The 17,416-nt window shown below is 34.4% G+C and overlaps 1 protein-coding gene across 5 annotated transcripts in view; it reads left to right on the top strand.

Annotated features, from left to right (window-relative positions):
* LOC143451296 (uncharacterized) overlaps positions 1 to 17,416 on the top strand; it is a 33,718-nt gene that overhangs the window by 4,764 nt on the left and 11,538 nt on the right. The window contains exons 6-30 of one of the 5 annotated variants that reach the window (XM_076951744.1): positions 725 to 823; positions 1,485 to 1,739; positions 2,108 to 2,202; positions 2,601 to 2,723; positions 3,073 to 3,169; positions 4,553 to 4,663; positions 5,160 to 5,345; positions 5,662 to 5,760; positions 6,967 to 7,092; positions 7,335 to 7,424; positions 7,763 to 7,933; positions 8,551 to 8,675; positions 8,819 to 8,900; positions 9,006 to 9,125; positions 9,331 to 9,498; positions 10,455 to 10,526; positions 10,936 to 11,037; positions 11,828 to 12,006; positions 12,301 to 12,439; positions 14,453 to 14,607; positions 15,380 to 15,457; positions 15,813 to 15,942; positions 16,182 to 16,301; positions 16,536 to 16,631; positions 17,127 to 17,261. In XM_076951744.1, the coding sequence (XP_076807859.1) occupies positions 725 to 823; positions 1,485 to 1,739; positions 2,108 to 2,202; positions 2,601 to 2,723; positions 3,073 to 3,169; positions 4,553 to 4,663; positions 5,160 to 5,345; positions 5,662 to 5,760; positions 6,967 to 7,092; positions 7,335 to 7,424; positions 7,763 to 7,933; positions 8,551 to 8,675; positions 8,819 to 8,900; positions 9,006 to 9,125; positions 9,331 to 9,498; positions 10,455 to 10,526; positions 10,936 to 11,037; positions 11,828 to 12,006; positions 12,301 to 12,439; positions 14,453 to 14,607; positions 15,380 to 15,457; positions 15,813 to 15,942; positions 16,182 to 16,301; positions 16,536 to 16,631; positions 17,127 to 17,261 (3,153 nt within the window). Of the gene's footprint in view, positions 1 to 724; positions 824 to 1,484; positions 1,740 to 2,107; positions 2,203 to 2,600; positions 2,724 to 3,072; positions 3,170 to 4,552; positions 4,664 to 5,159; positions 5,346 to 5,661; positions 5,761 to 6,966; positions 7,093 to 7,334; positions 7,425 to 7,762; positions 7,934 to 8,550; positions 8,676 to 8,815; positions 8,901 to 9,005; positions 9,126 to 9,330; positions 9,499 to 10,454; positions 10,527 to 10,935; positions 11,038 to 11,827; positions 12,007 to 12,300; positions 12,440 to 14,452; positions 14,608 to 15,379; positions 15,458 to 15,812; positions 15,943 to 16,181; positions 16,302 to 16,535; positions 16,632 to 17,126; positions 17,262 to 17,416 lie in introns of all 5 variants that reach the window. The other 4 variants (XM_076951743.1, XM_076951742.1, XM_076951746.1 and 1 more) reach the window with 4 other exon arrangements.

The following is a 17,416-nucleotide window of genomic DNA, read 5'->3' as shown; positions in this document are numbered from 1 at the left end:
TCCTGCTTGATAGCGCAGCCAACATGGTATGCGTGTGCTTCCTATTATGAGCCTGCTCTGTGTTGTTTAATCTCATGCTGCTCTTTTCCGCAGTTTTGGTCAAACTAAGTTGAGCGTGTCATGTATCTAAACATCAAAATTCTGGACCTACTTATACCTAATAAAGCTATCAGTATCACAATATGTTGGTTGTCTTAAGTACGTATGTGACATGTTTCATACTGCTGATGGGTTGCACTTGTAAACGTATGCTCAATCACAACATTTTTCATCAATAAATGAAATACCGATACAATCACTGCATAACCAAATATAAGTTCACGGTTTTGTAAAGTAAAACTAAACTAAGAATATTTGCTTTTAAGCAAAAATGTACATAACTCGTTGAACGCATTAAGCTAAACACCGGCTATGTACAATAGAAATAAGTTTCATTTATATGATTTGTTGTGCTTGTTATGGAGTTGTGTTATATGAACTAGTTAGTCCACGTTTAATATTTTGTGACAGAATTGTGTTTATTATTTGTGTTATAATTATGATACACGACATGTGTACTTAGTAGTAGTTTATCATAATTATACAAAGACACTGGCAATATATAATTATTGTGGTGAAGTGTAGTCAGCTTAGTGATCATTGCTTTCGCATGAATCCTTTGTTTAACATTAATATATCGTTCCATTATATTGCTTTAGTTGTTTGCATGCGTCATTGATTATAGGCTGCTGCTACATCTGCAACCAGTTATTCTGCTCCCAACACACCACTAACAACCAAATCACAAAAGCCCTCACTTGATCTCGCACAATTATTAATGAAGGTTTGTTAAAGTACAACCCAAATTGTAATTTACTGCAATAACCGAAAAGTTGATGCAAATGTAGTTCCTAGCTTAGAATTATATACCCATATTGGTATGGATTGCTTTAGAGTTTAGATCTTTAAATTGTGATATTAATCTATAGCCTACTACCAGACTCTATTTTGTTTTCAAGCAAAATTTATATAATTATAGACCCCAATTTTTATAAATGTGTTATATCTAATATCTATATGATAAACAATGATGTTTTGCTCTGCTATTGTTCACATCTCAGCTATAGTTGCAGTATAATTACAGTATAACCATTACTATCTATATATGAAATTCATATGGTAAATCATGCATCGGCCATCTACTTCCAGTACACACAGAGACTTATTTATGAGTTTAAAACTTGAATTTAAAGGATAACTGTGTTGCTCTGCATTGATCCTTATTCCAATAATTTTCTTTATCAACAGGATTTTGATTTAATTTGTGTTACTGGTTACTTGATTTTATTTATTTATTTGATTTTATTTCAGCATGAATCTGTACAAAGTTATTTTAAAGTTATGGGGACATTTTATGATATCATTTCTATATACTGTTCTTATTGTCCAAAATTTCTAAATTAGTATGTTGTGCTGTGACCCAAATAAAATTCTTCCTTATTCAGGCTGACAACTCGGCTAAAATTTCACTTGGAAGTCCGTTGCTTTCAAGATCTCGCAATAGCTCCACTTCATCCTCCATAAAGAGTCCATCTTCTGAGAAGAGTGGTTTCCTGTCTCCACGAAACTTCTCACACAGATCTGATGTCGTCGATGCTCCCCCTGTCTCAGCATTGGCCGATAGACCGTCATCTTACGCAGATTTGAGCTCTTCAAGAGATCTCAGAAGTGGAGGAAGACCATCCCAGCCTAACTCTGATGTGAGTTCATTGTAGTTTTTATTGTTAATCTTTAGTTTGTAGCTTAAGCAGTCTTGGTATCTTTATTGGAAAGGCTATTTTGAAGAATTATGAAATCTTCTTCTTGGTTTCCTCAATGAAATATCATTTTGGTCATAAAATGGAGGGATTTGCAGTTTTCATTCTTGAAATACTGCTGTAATATTGTACCACACCACCGAGTGGTGCTACCTGTTAAGAGAGATACCCTGACATGGTAGATCACTAGCGCATGAGAGGTCTATGTCATTTAAATAATCAAACCTAAGTTGCGTTGAATGAAAGTAAATGTTATTTAAGATATAAATTGCGTTCAAATCTTAACCCAATCTGTTTGTTCTATGTCACAGGTCCACTCAATGGATGAAAGCTCGAATGTTAAAGCAAACAATCTCGACACAAGTTACTTTCTCGTCGAACGTAAAACGTCTGAATCTGCTTCAAGGTTTGTTTGTTGTGATGTCATTTGTTTATTTCAATTGCGAAAGCGACTGTATAATTCTTCCGGCCAATAGGTTGTATCATAGTGGGCGTGATTATTGTCGTTACCATGAGTGTTGTAGAGAAAGGAAAAGTGGCTTTACGATGTTGCAAGGCCAGTTTAGGATTAAATCAAGTTGGAAATGTACATTATCACCTTGTGATACGATCTCGCAACTGAAAACCATAGACCTTTGAATGCACTACAAACAAAATATTTCTATCTGTTTCACATATTCATCACTTTTAACTTCACTAATTTCTATACAACAACTGCGTAGCCTACCCAGTGTGTATTCAAGTTTTCTATTGTTGAAAAGAATATAATTATTAATTATAGGTATTCTATGTTTACTCTTTTAGTATTAAGACGGAATCAGTCAAAAATGAACGCTTACAAAGACATATAAGTGTTTCTACAAGTTCTCTGGATTCTACTGCAAGTAATCACAGTCTCTCAGAGAGCACAGATGGCAGTCATTCTGGGTAAATAGATTTTGTAAGCGAATTGTAAAGAACTTTGTATCATGCGTTCATACATAAGTAAAATATTCTCTTCACTGTACAGAGACATGGAATTTCCATTAGTTTAAGTTTGATGTACATTACTCACTTTTGTTTATGTTTGTGTTACTTCGTGCTTATCAGATTAAAGTTTGAAATCATGTTGCCAAATTTCTACTAAAACCCATATCTTATACAATTTACTACAGTAATATACTAAGAAAAGTATAAAGTTATTATTGTAAAGTTTACAACGGAGCACTCTTCCATCTATAGCTTGTAGTACAAATTCTGGGATGTAAACTTTTCCTTACTATTTGTTTTGATTTAGAAACACAAAGCAAAAACATTTCAAGGACTATCACAATTTTGCAGAGGTTCCAAAAGCAAAGCGCATTTCAAGTCGACACTATCAGGAGCAGAAAAAAGTATGCTTTTTGTGTATGACATAATCTGAGTGTATTTCTTAAGAAAATCATGTAACTAATTGTTGTCTACATCTACCAGGCTAAGAATGGTTAGAAAATGTTTGAAAATCAATTTCCTATTCCAAGTCTACCCAAAAACTGGGATTTTTTTTCAAACATAGCGTGACCCCTAATGTTTTTATCAATCACAAGTTTTTATCAGTTCTTCTATGTGACTGAGTTATCCTGAAAATTTGACCAGCATTGGATAACAGGTTTTGGGTAGTCTTGCTAACAAACAAAGAAACAAACATGCCTGCATGAAAACATAACTTCCTTAGCGGAGGGAAAACTATGTAATGTATGTAGATTCAATACTGGGTAACGTTGAAGTCCCTCTTAATTTGTCATAGTTACTTGCGTTTTTCAAAAATGATAAAATACTTCTGTATATACATGATTTGTCAGACAGACACAACCAATGTTGGACACTGTCTAAAAGACATTCACAAAACTTATCATTACTCTTTCACGAGCCACTTTTGTTATTATCTGACAAGGTCACTAGTTAATGTCACTATTTAGACACGAGAAAGATGCAGCTTTCTCCAGGGCACAACGCCATTCATTGTAAAAGAGTTTGTAGCCAACATTGTTTCACGAGACTTAATGTTTGTGTGCTGTCAGTCATGTACAGTTACTTGTGATGACTATAAACTGACCCTTTGAATGTGAACAAGCGGCAAAGGTATAATTTTGAGACCTCTTATAATGGCCAGTATATATAGGCCAATGTTTCCTTTGTTAATATTTAATGACTGGCTGTGGGTGGTGAGAAAAAAATGTCCTCGCTTTTAATCCCATCCTACCACATAAGAAGCCCTACATTTCACCATGCATGCAATATTAATGAGGTGTTACTATGCCATCAGCTGAAGAAAATGACAACATTTGCTGCTAGCTATTTTTGCGGCACCCATTGTTAATGCTTTTGATTGAATTCACAGTGGTTACAAAGACTTAATAGTGTTTACCGTAATTGCTTTGATTTTGTTTCTTATTACTGCATAATGAGATTAGTGATGAACTCATTTGAACCATCACTCATCTGTGATTGGCAGTACATTTAATTTTTACAGGCTTATGAAAGTGTATTGCATATTAAATCCAATGCTAATATTTATCATGGAATATTCGCTGCGTATTGCCATCCATTGCACTCTTTGGTTTGAATTGCCCCACATTATGATTTCTAGCCTTTGCCATGCTTCTGAAAAGTGGTTGTTATATATTGACCGTTTGTTTTATTTTGCTTTTTATATTATGCTGTTAAAATTAATAAATTAAATAAATGTTTAAAAATATTAAAAATACTTGTAAAGTTTTTTCTCTATCTTTGCTAAGGAGGTTGAAAAGAAGTCTCGTGCTCGAAGTCCCGGTCGAAATGAAGTTGATCGGATTTTCGGCAAGGAAAGGCGAAGGTCAAGAGTCATTGAAACATTTGAAGTGCCGAAGGTACATGCCAAGTCTTTTGTGCTTTCATTTGCTATAAGTACTTAAACCTGGGGGTACCTGTTGGTTTTATTTTTTTCCAAAAGATGAATTGGAAATAGGTTTCGTTTCATTGTTGCTTGCATTATTTTTTTAATCAGTTTTACATCAGAATATAAAGCCAGCCCTGTTAAGCTGTGTTAGACATGCATATTTTGAAATTAATTAATTGCATTAAACGCATGAACAGGTTTTTATTTCTATTGATTAATAACAACTAGTAAAATTATTTATGCGCACTTTGTATCAGAACATGATATCATACCACACATAATTGCTATTAAAATTGTAAGCACTTGAATATATATTATTCCTCATTCAATGTTCCTCGGTTAGATAATTAACTAACAGTAAATAACAGATTTATTTATTTAAATGTATTAGTTTAGCTAACAGTATTATCTTTTACTGGTAGCTATTCATTAGCGGTAAATAAATCAATTACTTCTGCACATCCAAGGCTGATATTAGCAATAAAGAGAACACAGAGCCGGCCTCTTCATCTCCTGATCCTTCAAGCACTGACCAGAGCTCTTCATCCTTGAAGCCTGCATCCACAAAATCCTCTCCTGTGTCTCCACGCGATCCGGATCACGAAGATAAAAGAGGAAGAAGCATCTCTCGTCGATCAACAAACATGAAGCAGGTTGGTTAATTAGTTGCAGTTAATTGGTTAGTTAATTGGTCGCGAATCAGAAAGCAATAAATAAGTTGCTGTTTTTGAGTTTACAAAGGCCGATTTATATAACTGCTGACCTATGTCATTATTAGAAACTTTTCATCCAACTCTGTTAATATTTTAATATTAGAATATCAATATTGCAATACAATCATGTGCACATACAATATCATTTGTGTGAATGGAGTTTATGATCAGTATGTGGTATTAAAATCAATACTGGATACAGCGGCACAGTAATATGTAGAGTATAACAATTGCTCTTACGAAATCGTTGATGTAGGGAACACAGACAGAACAGGCACCACCTCGCTCGAGCACAGCAGCACTTCGAAGGGCAAAATCCCTCGATAGAAAGTCCTACGAATCTATTCAGCTAAATGTAAGGGTATTTCTTAATTTTGTTCCAATTTGAGTATCAATAATTTAATATCTTTCATGTTGTTTTATTCCCGGTATATACAATATACATACATCTTTTTTGCAGCTTTTGCTAAGCTAATACATTTATACATTTTCTACCGTAGTAAGTTGATATTTTCATTTTTCCAAACTTGTGTTTTGTGAATGAAAAGCGTTTGAGTTTGGCTTGGAATGGAATTTCATTGTTAGCAACTATATAAATAAAAGTGTGCGGTAGTAGAAAGAGGTCTATTGTCCCAGGGTTGTATTATCCATAGTTTACGGTTTAGGTAGTAGTTGGAGTTGTGGTCTTCTGGTAAATGTTGGCTATCTATTTAAAGCACTAGCTATGAATACGTAAGCCTACTGTCATACAAATTGGTAATATCTATCTTTTTAGGTGCTTTTATTTGTTCAAATAACATGATGTAATATGATATTTGCATGCTTTTAGCTTATTTATTTTTTAAAACACAATGCTATCAATTATCAAAGTAAACAATTATGTCTAATTGTCTATTAATGTTGGTTTAAATCACTGCTTGTGTTTGATCTATAAGTCCAGTTTGTTACTAAAATCAATTTGAAATCATGTAAACGTCATGACCTATATTTACATCAACCGAAAGAAATCTGCCAGTGTTGCACCCGGTTAATTATTGCCGTTATTGGATGATATTATTTCTTGTCAAGGACGTATTTGTAGTTTGTACAGTAACCGCTAATACTGCTTGAGTAGCTTGTGGCGCTGTGCGTTAAGAGCTATTGACGAATGCTTCCTTTTGGATTCATGTTAAACAGCCTTCACTCTTCGCTTTATCCATAATCCCTGACAACAAGCACCAATTATGGCAGCATTTTTTAGCTAAAACTGGAGATTGCGGTTTCATTTGTCACTTAAAGGTTACGACTTTTGACTTTGATGTTAGAACTATCTTTCCACGCAAGTTCATAGATTATATAGTTCTTATTACAAGTACAATCCTGCACGTGTCAGTGATATTCCAAAGTTTCCAGCTTTTCACTTGATGTTTATGCAGTTTAGCAATGTTGATTTTATTGTTATGTTATGTTTCATTCATTTTTGCCCTTGTGATTTGTGCATATATGTATTATTATAAACATAAATATGATATAACTTATTTCTGCAATGCTGACCTATCATGACTGACCTCTTGGTTAACAGGCTGACTTGTTCAACGTCAAGAAAGGCTGGCTGACCAAACAGAATAAAGACGGAAACTGGTCCAAGCATTGGTTCGTCCTGGCCAACAAAGAACTTCGTTATTACCAGGCTTCCGCGGCTGAAGATGTAAAATATATATAGATAGATCTGTTGTATCGATTATATCATATTCATTGCTAATATACATCCTTTTTGTAAACAATTTGCCAGAAATCATTAAATCAAAGTAAGTAATGTGTACCAAATTGTACTAAGACATACAAAGTATCATTGATACTTTGGAAAGACTGATGCTAAAGTGTTAAAAGTAGAAACTCTGCGTTGTGTTATTTCTTCAAAATAATGTCAGTTCTTTGGTACAAATGCAGACAGTGAACCCAGATGGAACAATTGACATACGCAACTGCAAAGATGTTCGTGAGTGCGACGTACAAAGAAACTACGGTTTTGAAATAAAGGTTGACATGAATTTGCTGAATAATTTTCTTTTATGTCATGTGTTAATTTCATGATTTTTGGTAGCAAACTGCCATGTAAGATAGCAGTGTGTGAACCGACATAAGTGGCTGTCAATTTGTTTTTGTTTCTAAAAAAATGAAATCTGCTTTAAATTGTAAAAAGTCGGATTTTCTAAAGTTAAACTTTGAAATAAGGAGGTTACAAACGTCATGGTATTGATGTGATTGAGACTTACAAACTGCCTTGTGAAATGAGCGTGATAACTTTAACTGAATTCATTTATTTAGCCCAAAAAATTAACCCGCAAAAACTCACAAGCTTATTATTTTTTTCTTAGACTGATGAAGACACGTTCATTTTTGCTGCGATGACATCTGGTATCCGTAAAAACTGGATAAACGCCATTTTAAAGTCAAAAGAAACACCAAAGGACTCGAATGTTACCATGCTAGACAGAGTTGAACATCCCAAAGTTTTTGAAGATAAACCACCCATTGCACCAGAATCAGTAAGTTTACAAAAAGAATTTCAAACGTCACCCTTGGAATTCCACCTGTGACCTATGTAAAATTTATGTACATACATACTTAAATAAAAACAGTTTAACTTTCAATCATAATGAGCCTTATAACATAACACCTACTTAAAATAAAACCGAATAAAAAGAAATAACACGCAACAAATTATGCCCATGTGTGCAATACCGCAGTTGCCATTTCAAACGATATTTAGTAAGTTTCAAATATAATCTATTTTCGTTCCAATTAAAATTTTTGCTATTGGCATCTGGAAACGCTCGTAAAATATGTCTGGATTCCATACATGTAAAATTTGTTTGTATGTCTTGTCGTTTTTCGGGTAATGTTTAATTATTTTTCTTTTTCATGGCTTACTGTACAAAATCAATAGCATAAGAACCAAGTATAACTTCGTGACACATCACTTAATTAGCTCACTAAGTTTATGGCGTGCAATTATTGAAGTAGTTTAATTCAGTGAATGATTTATTACAAAATGTACTTCACGATTGTATTTAATGTATTTAATTAATTTAATATCACTATATTGCTTTTAAGTCCGTATTCAAAATTGTACAACAAATAAATTAGAAACTGCTTTCAACAGGCAGCGAGCAAAAAGAGCGGTTATGACGATATCAGCGTCACTGAACGATCTCAACGACGAAGAGCTCGCATTCGCGATAGAAGAAAGGAAGGCCGAGCCCGTACTTTTGACTTTGCAGAATTCAGGTAACTTTACTTTCATTCTTAGAAACGCGTTTGTACTTTTGCTGAATGCACTTTGGTCATTTGTGAAGGTACAAGGTCATAACCTATGTCGGTGTGGATCTTTAGACGTTACATCAATTTTTCTTTTTTTTGTTAAATAGTAGATTGGCTGCTCAGGCTGCAACACCCGATCCCGCAAAAGACACCAAACTTGACATTGCAGCAGCGCCTAAGTCTGAAGTTAAGGTAGTATTGCTACTGTAGTTAAGTTTTTGAGGACTGTTTTGTTACTATAATTGCTGGTTAAATTGCGGACCATTTTCATTAACCAGTCATGTTATTGTTCTACAGGCACGTAGTAGAACCTTCAATGCAGATGCGCTTTTGAGAGATCTGAAAATCTCAAGCACTGCTGATGATAATGTTAATCCTAAAACCTCAAAAAAATCACTCAATTTGCAAGACAATAAGGTAGATTTGTGATGAAATTAACATGAGTATCCAGTTTGTTGTCATCAGACAAACTCACTAAGCTGATTTTATTGTCATCTTGAGCAATTGCAAATCAACTACATTACCGAAATAAATACACAATGCTAGATTTTTACCAAGAATATTTCATGATGGACAAATGCAACCACTTATACTACTTATGAAGTGTTACTTATTTTAACAGCCAGAGTCTCCTTTGATCCCAAGATCAGCATCCGGACTTCAGTTGGCAATTGAAGAAGAATGGAAGAAGCTGGAAAAGATTGAGTACAGCTCACTAAATGGCGAGGTTGCTCCTCTGGCCAATCCCATCACAGAGACAGCGACTATGGTGAAAGCTCTGCAAAATGAGGTAAGGAAGCAACTTGTAGAAGCGCAGTTCTTAGATGAACAATGATTTTGTTCACTTTTTGTCCAAAATGAACATAAATTTGCTGGTAATCTTTGAAATCGGTGTCCCAAATATTTATTTTTTGGTCTCAAAACAAACGTGTCACGCCGAAGTTATTTGTACAGTCATGGTTTTGAAATAACCTGTTACGTTCATGCTATCTTTTACCTTCTCAAACTTCACAAACTTCTTTAGCTGTGAAAAGCTTGGCGACTCACCTCACTGCAATTCTTTTTCGATAATTGCTTTTGTTGTTCCTAAATAAGTTATCATTGCTTGTAAACTTTGCTACAAACCACATAACAATACATTGCAAACTGTTCGTTGTCAAGTAAGTTTAACATGTTCAACAAAAGTTTCCTTTCGTAAACTCCAATTTCGAGACGCCATGTAACCCCAAGCAATATTGAAACGCGTTTTTCGAACTGTGTTCTGAGAGCTTCATCAAAGTGTACCGCCAAACAAACCATTTTTGCAGGTCGCTATAATAGTTGTGTTGCATAGTAGTAGTTGAGATATTAGTACTGGGACGGGCAACAATTTTCAAGTGGAAGCCGAACAATTTTTCTGACGTAGATGCCCAGATGGTCAAGAACGCAACAGTAACAACGATTGTAGATCACAATTTCATTCCGAAAACAAAAAAAAGAAATTTAAATGACGCACACATCGCCACTTTGTCTAACTTGCATTGTGTTTCAATCTATAATAATTCTAACCCATGGATCGCGATCTACAAGTCTTACACGGTAATCCACCCAAATCAATCGGATTTTGAGCCCGACCCAGGGTTTCAGAAGCATTTGTCTTGGACTACAGAGTGAGCTTATATAACATTAAGGGCGTTGTAGTTTCTAGTTCATGATCATTTACTTAGCAGTGCCTTCTTCCTACATTCTCTCTTTTTTGTATTTTAGGTCGATTCATTAAAGAAGCAAATGGAGAGAGTTCAGTTAGAAAGGACGGCATCATCATCAGACGACTATCTAGTAAGCCTGTTTGTTGTGTTTTATTACGTTTAAAGATTTTTGAAGGATTTTTGCTTCGAAAATCTTAACTTAATGTTAAATATTTTGTCGATACGTTGCTTTGTTACGGTTCTGTATCGTTTTTCTTTTTTTTTTTTCTAATGCCAAGGTCATGTTTACTTCCATTATCTTTTATGGTATTTTTGGGGGACGAAACGGTATCTTAAATTCCTCCAACGGTTTCTCAAAAATTGTAATTCTGCAAGTGCAGCAGATACAATAAGCAGTTACTTTTTATAAGTTGCGGTCTCCTAAAAAACGGTCGTCGAAGCCAAACCTTACACACTGCCGATAGTATGATGTTATGTTCAATATCATTGAAGCAACCTTTACTTCAAAGCATTGTGTGATTTGTATCGATTTTAAACAGGACTCTGGACTAGGAACACTTTCGTCAACTGCAGATTTCTCGGACTGTAAACTTCAAGGCAAATTAGATCAACAGAACAATCAGATAGATAAATTAAAACAGGTGAGTGCAGCTCAACATTTGTTTATTCTTAAATGTGAATATTTCATAAGTTCTTTTTTCTGCTGTAGTAAAACCCATCTAGACCAGAGGTTTTTAAATGGCGCGTTGTTTCAGAACCCTAGGAGCGCGGTATGTTTCCATCACATTTGCCATACTTTTATTTACAAAGACAGTAGCGTACTCTACAACCTGCAATACAACTGTATATACATTCGCGTGTACATCACGAATCATGCACTAAGGTGGGAATTATGCGTATGGCATACCGTCCACCATGAATTTTCGATTTAAGTAAAGAATCACGAATACTTGAGCTTGATATGACAATTCCATACTTCACTTCAGCGTTTCTCGAAGTGTGCTCGGTGACGTAGGCCCAGAGGCTCCGCAAGCTTTTATCTGATCACATATTTAATCTATTTACTTTTATAACTGGTAATAGCAATATACAGTCGTATTATGCTGAACACCTTCACGTAATTAGAGATCAAAATCAAATCAAATAAAAGGATGGATTGTTAAAAATCGTTACAGTTTTTCCGTGTTCTAACCCTAGTGTCTGACTTAATCCAAGGTCTTCTAACAAGTATCAAATGATCTGATAAAAATCCCAAAGATTTTAGTCCAATAATCTTGAAATATTTTACTTAAGTTTAGTATAAACTTAGTGGATGTGACAATATTCTACTGTATCTTGCTAAATCATCCTCATTTGCTTCTGCATCTATCCTGTTATTTAAACTGTAAATTGTTTTCCTTATTCTCAAAATTTTTGTTCATCGATACTCAGCAGTTATCAGCAGCTCAGGAGTCGCTTCGAAAACAGAGCAGTGAGCTTCGAGAATGTGGAATGCAGCTCGATATCTCGTTATCCGAATCTCAAGTCGCTGAGACTCAGTTGGCAAATGCTCAAGGGGAACTACTCCTGGAGAAGAGCAGGAGAGAAGAAGATGAAAAAGATCATAAACGGTAATTGGTGCTAATAGATTATTTCAGGATAATTATTTTGTTAATTGTGGTGTGGAAAGTAATGCTTTTAGTCATAACCAATTTTTATTGAGTTAAATTCAGCTTTTTTAATTTCTTAGGTTTGTTTCATCGAGTACTATAACTTAGCAAACATATCATGAAAAACCTACCAATAAAACAAAAATTTTTATTGTGTTTGCATAGCACTTTCAGAAAAAACTTGTATATTCTTCAAATAAGTGATTATCTCCTTCCTTTTTTCATTGTCTGAAGCATTATAAATTTTCCTCGTAGAAAAGTGAATGCTCTTAACAAGGAATTGGAAGAGAGCGACAGTCGATTGAAAAAATCTGAAAATCTTCATCTCGAAGCACAAAGGCGAATTCGAGAGTTGGAGCGGCAAGTTAATATGCAGAAAGATCATAACAAAGAGGTACCACGTTGACTATGAATATCTTAGACTATCGGTACTTTCCGTGTGATCATATGGAGATGTCAAAGTGAATTGCCTAGCATATATTTTGTCGTCAATGATAGACTTATTTCATTTTCCTTGTATGATGAATGCTTTTACGCTGTTTTTTAGTCCAGTTTTCACACTTTGTTTGCTTTCATCACTTTTTCTTATCACAATGTAGAGGGCACAAAACCAAATCATATAAAAATTGAAGTTATATTTGCTTTTGAGTGCGTTTATTTTGACCAAATCAAGTCCAAATGTTCTGGCATAAGTGGAACTGAATTGTACCTGTACGATTGAAATATACTAAATATTTTAGTGTTAAGGCATAGATTTGAGACAAAGATTCAGGCAGCAACAGTTTGTTATGCTGCATTGACTTGACAATTCTTGGCGACAGCAAGTGATCTTCTCAGTAAACTACTCAACACAGTTCACATAAAATAGTCATTTTAAAGCTAATGTACTCAGCCATAGCATAACAAGCTAATAAGAAATCCGTTGTATGTATTACATGTTGCAGGTAGGCAATTATGTCAGGTTTCAGACAAGGTATAACTTTTATTCTTCCTGCTACATTGCGAACAATCCATTGTTTATGAAAAACGTTTTACAACTTCCTTTTCTCCTAAGGTATATATAAGCTTATGATAAGCAGCGCTGGAAACATGACATTAGAACAGCAAATTTTTGGAATTTGTGGTTGACTTACTATACTGTCATCAAAACAAGATTTCCGTTGCCGTTAGCACTCATGATTGGCTTAAGTTTTGTATAAACCAGTTTGCATTGCTTTAAGTAGCTCTTTGTACATATGAGGATATGGTTTTTAGTTGGAAATAGGATGCAGTTTATGGATTATTTTTAGGTCAAAGTCTCTGTGTAAGGTGCTACCACAGGCTATTGGAGCTAAATATGAACGTTGCTAATCGACCTTTCAATGCTTAAGTTGCCCCAGGGCTCAAACATCTATGCAGAGTAATTAAGCAATTTATACAAAATTTGGTGTGTTTGTTTATAATTTTTAAAATAACTGCACCCAGCCTACCCAGGGGTTACTTGTATATTTTCTAAAATTTTTGCCAATGAGATATGCGGTGAGGCTTGTCTTAAATTTTATTAAGAAGTCATATTAAGGTTAAGTTGGTGTTAAAGCTGAAGTCTGACTCCGAAAGACATTATGCATAGGTTTGCACTGGGATTTCTTTGTTTCTAAAGAAGCAATTTACATAACTTGCTATTCTTTCCATATTGTAAAGATTGAAAGTTATATTGCAGTTGTTTGTTGCTATATGTTGCTATTTAGCGATTAACAATTGGCTTAGATATGTTTAGTCAATAGTGGTTGGTACAAATTAAATGACACCCTCAGTATGTAGTTTTGTTATTACTTGTTTCTTACATTTTAATATTTTCAAATCCTTAAACATACCAAATAGACGTATCTCAACATCTACTCAACTTAAATATAATTTTCTTGATAGAAATATAAAGTTTGATTTTTTGAATTTTCATGATTCAGTAGTTCCAACTCACATTCAATGCACATATAGTTGGCGTAGTCCCCGCCATGTTACTTTGTTTACATAGATGGTGCGGTGTAAACCTTAGTCCCACATTCTTTCCAAAATGTTTTGTGCGTACTGTTTGCTAACTTTCAAACTAAATCGGCTTATTTCATAGTATTAGTATCAGTTGGTTGGATAGTTCAAAATATTGCTGACAATCACAGTTATTTAATTTTACAACCACAGCGTTTAAATAAAGATGCCATAGTTACTTATAACTACAATGTTTACGTAAGGTTAATTTGGTTGCAATTAACTAACTTTGCTGTTGAATAACTATGATATTATTGCGGCATAATATTTTATTACCAAGTTATCCTAGTTCTACTAATACTGTCCTACTAATTCCAACTTTTACTGTATATCCATAAGCCGACCGTAATCTGGCGTTAAAATATACCAAAATGTCCATTTTTAGGAGGCACTACTCCAGGATCATATCACGATGTTGCGTCGTCACGCTGAGGAACAAGAGACGGAAATGAAAGATCTGCAGGAGGCGTTTGAAGCACGATGCCAGAATCAAAAGGAGCTGGAGGACAGGTTGAGTGAAGCTAAAGATGTAATTAAGAGGTGAGTGGTGCGAAAGAATATCTTCCATTTAAAAGAGCTTTTCTTGTTTTGAAATGGTAGCTTGCACAATGCACATGTCCGGTCTTGTAGTTTGTCATCGTTTTGTACTTTTATCTATAATTAAACTAGATCTTGCATCTTTATTAACATCATTGCTTTCATGACATCTAATTGAAATTCAGTTGGGATTATTGTTTTATAATAAGTTTAAGATATGTTGTTTATTTAAAGCAGTGTGTCACTGCCTTCATGTCTTCAACATATTTTGCAGGGACTTTTGAAAACTAAACTAATAATGCATAATTGCAATAATTACTTTAATACAATTAATCATACTAACATCTCGGTAAACTTTCTAACAACATAGTATCAAGCAGGTAGTGTCGGTGTGTTATTACGTATTGTTTTTGTTATTACATTGCTCAAGTCTTTTAGAAACGTTAAAAGGAAATAACAATTACAAAAATGTTTTGAAAAGAACTGGTTGATAAAAGCAACTTATGTTTTTACGAAATCGATTGAGGCTGTAACTTATGTCTGGAGTTTACCATTCTGCACTGCTGTAGTTGACTTTTTCAAAGGCTACTGTGTAAAGTACCGCTTTTTGTCACTAAACACACCCCATTTCTCATTTTAAACTACTTTCTGGTTTGCTTCCTAATTTTTCATTTCATGACATGTTTTACTGATTTCACTAATACATTTTATAATTTTGGCGACATGATTACTTTGATTTGCTGTGGTGACTTCAATCACTTGATTTGTTGATTAGTTATGAAGAACAATTGCATGATATGAAAGAAGCTATGAAAGAACTGGATAAAAAAAGCAGTGTCATGTCCTCACACAGGTTCTTCTTTTTTCTCTTTTCGTTTTTAATTTAACTATTTTTGTTGTCTGTATATAGTTTTAATTACTCCAAGTGATTTGCTGTAGTTTAAAACTGCCACTTACTATTTTCAGTTTTGGTTGTTCAGATTTTCAATTTGCAGTTCTCGTTTTATTTATTCTTTGAAAGTTTTCCTTTGGATGACGTTTTCTGTCTAGTACACTGTATTTACAGTTTTTGCTGCAGATTTCTTAATTCTTAAAACATATACTGATTCAATTCTCTTCAATATGAGCTGATCACGGCTCACACATTTTCCCAGATCAATTTGTTTTATATTTCATATTGAAATGACCGGAAACATTTCTGACCACAGAGCTGCCCCACAAGTTGACATCGAAAAATTGACTTCTGACCTAGAGGCGTCACGCTTGAGTGAAGAAAACCTGAAAGAGAAGATAGCGAGGTTACTCATGCATAACCAGGGTGACAAGAAGCTCCTGCAGGTTTGTGTCTCGCAATCATTGGATAACCTAAGTGGTAACCACAAGGTCCACAACCTGCTATTCTGAGTTTAGGCTTGCTATTGTTCGGTTACGTTTTTGAGAAAATCAGTAATTTTGTTGCGCATATCAGTTGGATTTTCAAATTAATTTTTAACTTTTAGTGTCCGCTATCAATTAAATTACGTGCGTACCAAAATACTCTATAAATTAACTACCAACTTTTTCTGATGTAATTTTAGGATGAATTGACCAAAGAACGTGAAGCGTGTGAGCGTTTGCGAAATATCCTGAAAGATCATGACGATGATTTTGCCATCAATGAGAAGCAACTGTTGGAAGTGAAGACATCAATAGACGAGGTATACGAAATCTTGATAACAATTTTAGCATACTGGTTGTTTTAGAAGAAATGAAGAAGAAATGAAATAAGCATCATTTAAAAAAATGCATCAAAATGTAAATGCTTTTATAAATGAAAACATATAAATATAAGTGAAAATATATCAGTGTTTTTTCATTTTCCATAATATTTTGATGAACTTTGATAGTGATACCAATGCAATTATTCTTTACTGATACGTTCATCATTGCAGCTAAAACGACGACTGGACTCGGCCGAAGAAGGCAAGGCGACATTGCAACGTGAAAATAAAGAACTTGGCAATGAAAACCGTAAACTAAAAGAACAGGTATGTAGCGGTACCACTCAAAGTTGATGACAATGCTTGATGAATATATTTGTGCAACAACGTGCATTTGCCGAACTGTACTTCAAAACGTTAGAAAAACTTGAGCAGAACTGAATTATTTTAAAAAAAATACCGAAATGATTGTATTATTTGGTATGAAGCACTTTGCACAAACGCTTATCCCAGTTGAAGTGTTCGAAGCGAAAACGTCAGAGCCAGAGTAGCTGCAAACATTTTAATTGCATACGTTTCGCGTAATAACTATACACTCTTTTTCATTCAAAGTTAGAACTAATTTTAAATCACTTGCTATTTATATGGGGACAGAGCTTGATAACAAAGCTAAGAGTAAAAGAGTAAAAGAGTAAAAATGATTTAGAATCGTAAGGAATGGAGCCGTACAAAAATTTAAGACTGTTACGCATTGAAGAAAAACAATCGGTTTAAGCATGTTCCGTGTTTCATAACCCCGTTTTCACACAATCTATATTCCAGTTATCGGTATTTGAGAGAAGTTCGCAACAGACGGTGAGAGAGCTCCGAACCCGTTTATACAGCGCCGAGAAACAACTTGGAGACATCGAAGAAATTCGGTCGCGGGAAGCTTCTGTAACTGAAAGCAGTTTCAAGGTAAGCTTATCGGAATATTTTTACTGGGAACCGCAAGCATTTGTTATATCTGCCCGCAATAATCACTACATAGGAGGTAGCTTCTTAGAAATCAAACCCCGAAGTTAATTAGGTTATTTTACTGGTTTCTGAAAAGTTTTGGTTAGTTTTCGGCA

The sequence above is a fragment of the Clavelina lepadiformis genome, chromosome 4 (assembly GCF_947623445.1).
Source record: "Clavelina lepadiformis chromosome 4, kaClaLepa1.1, whole genome shotgun sequence".
NCBI lineage: Eukaryota > Metazoa > Chordata > Ascidiacea > Aplousobranchia > Clavelinidae > Clavelina > Clavelina lepadiformis.
The sequence above is the reverse complement of the archived record's forward strand: the minus strand, read 5'-3'. Positions and strand labels throughout refer to the sequence as shown.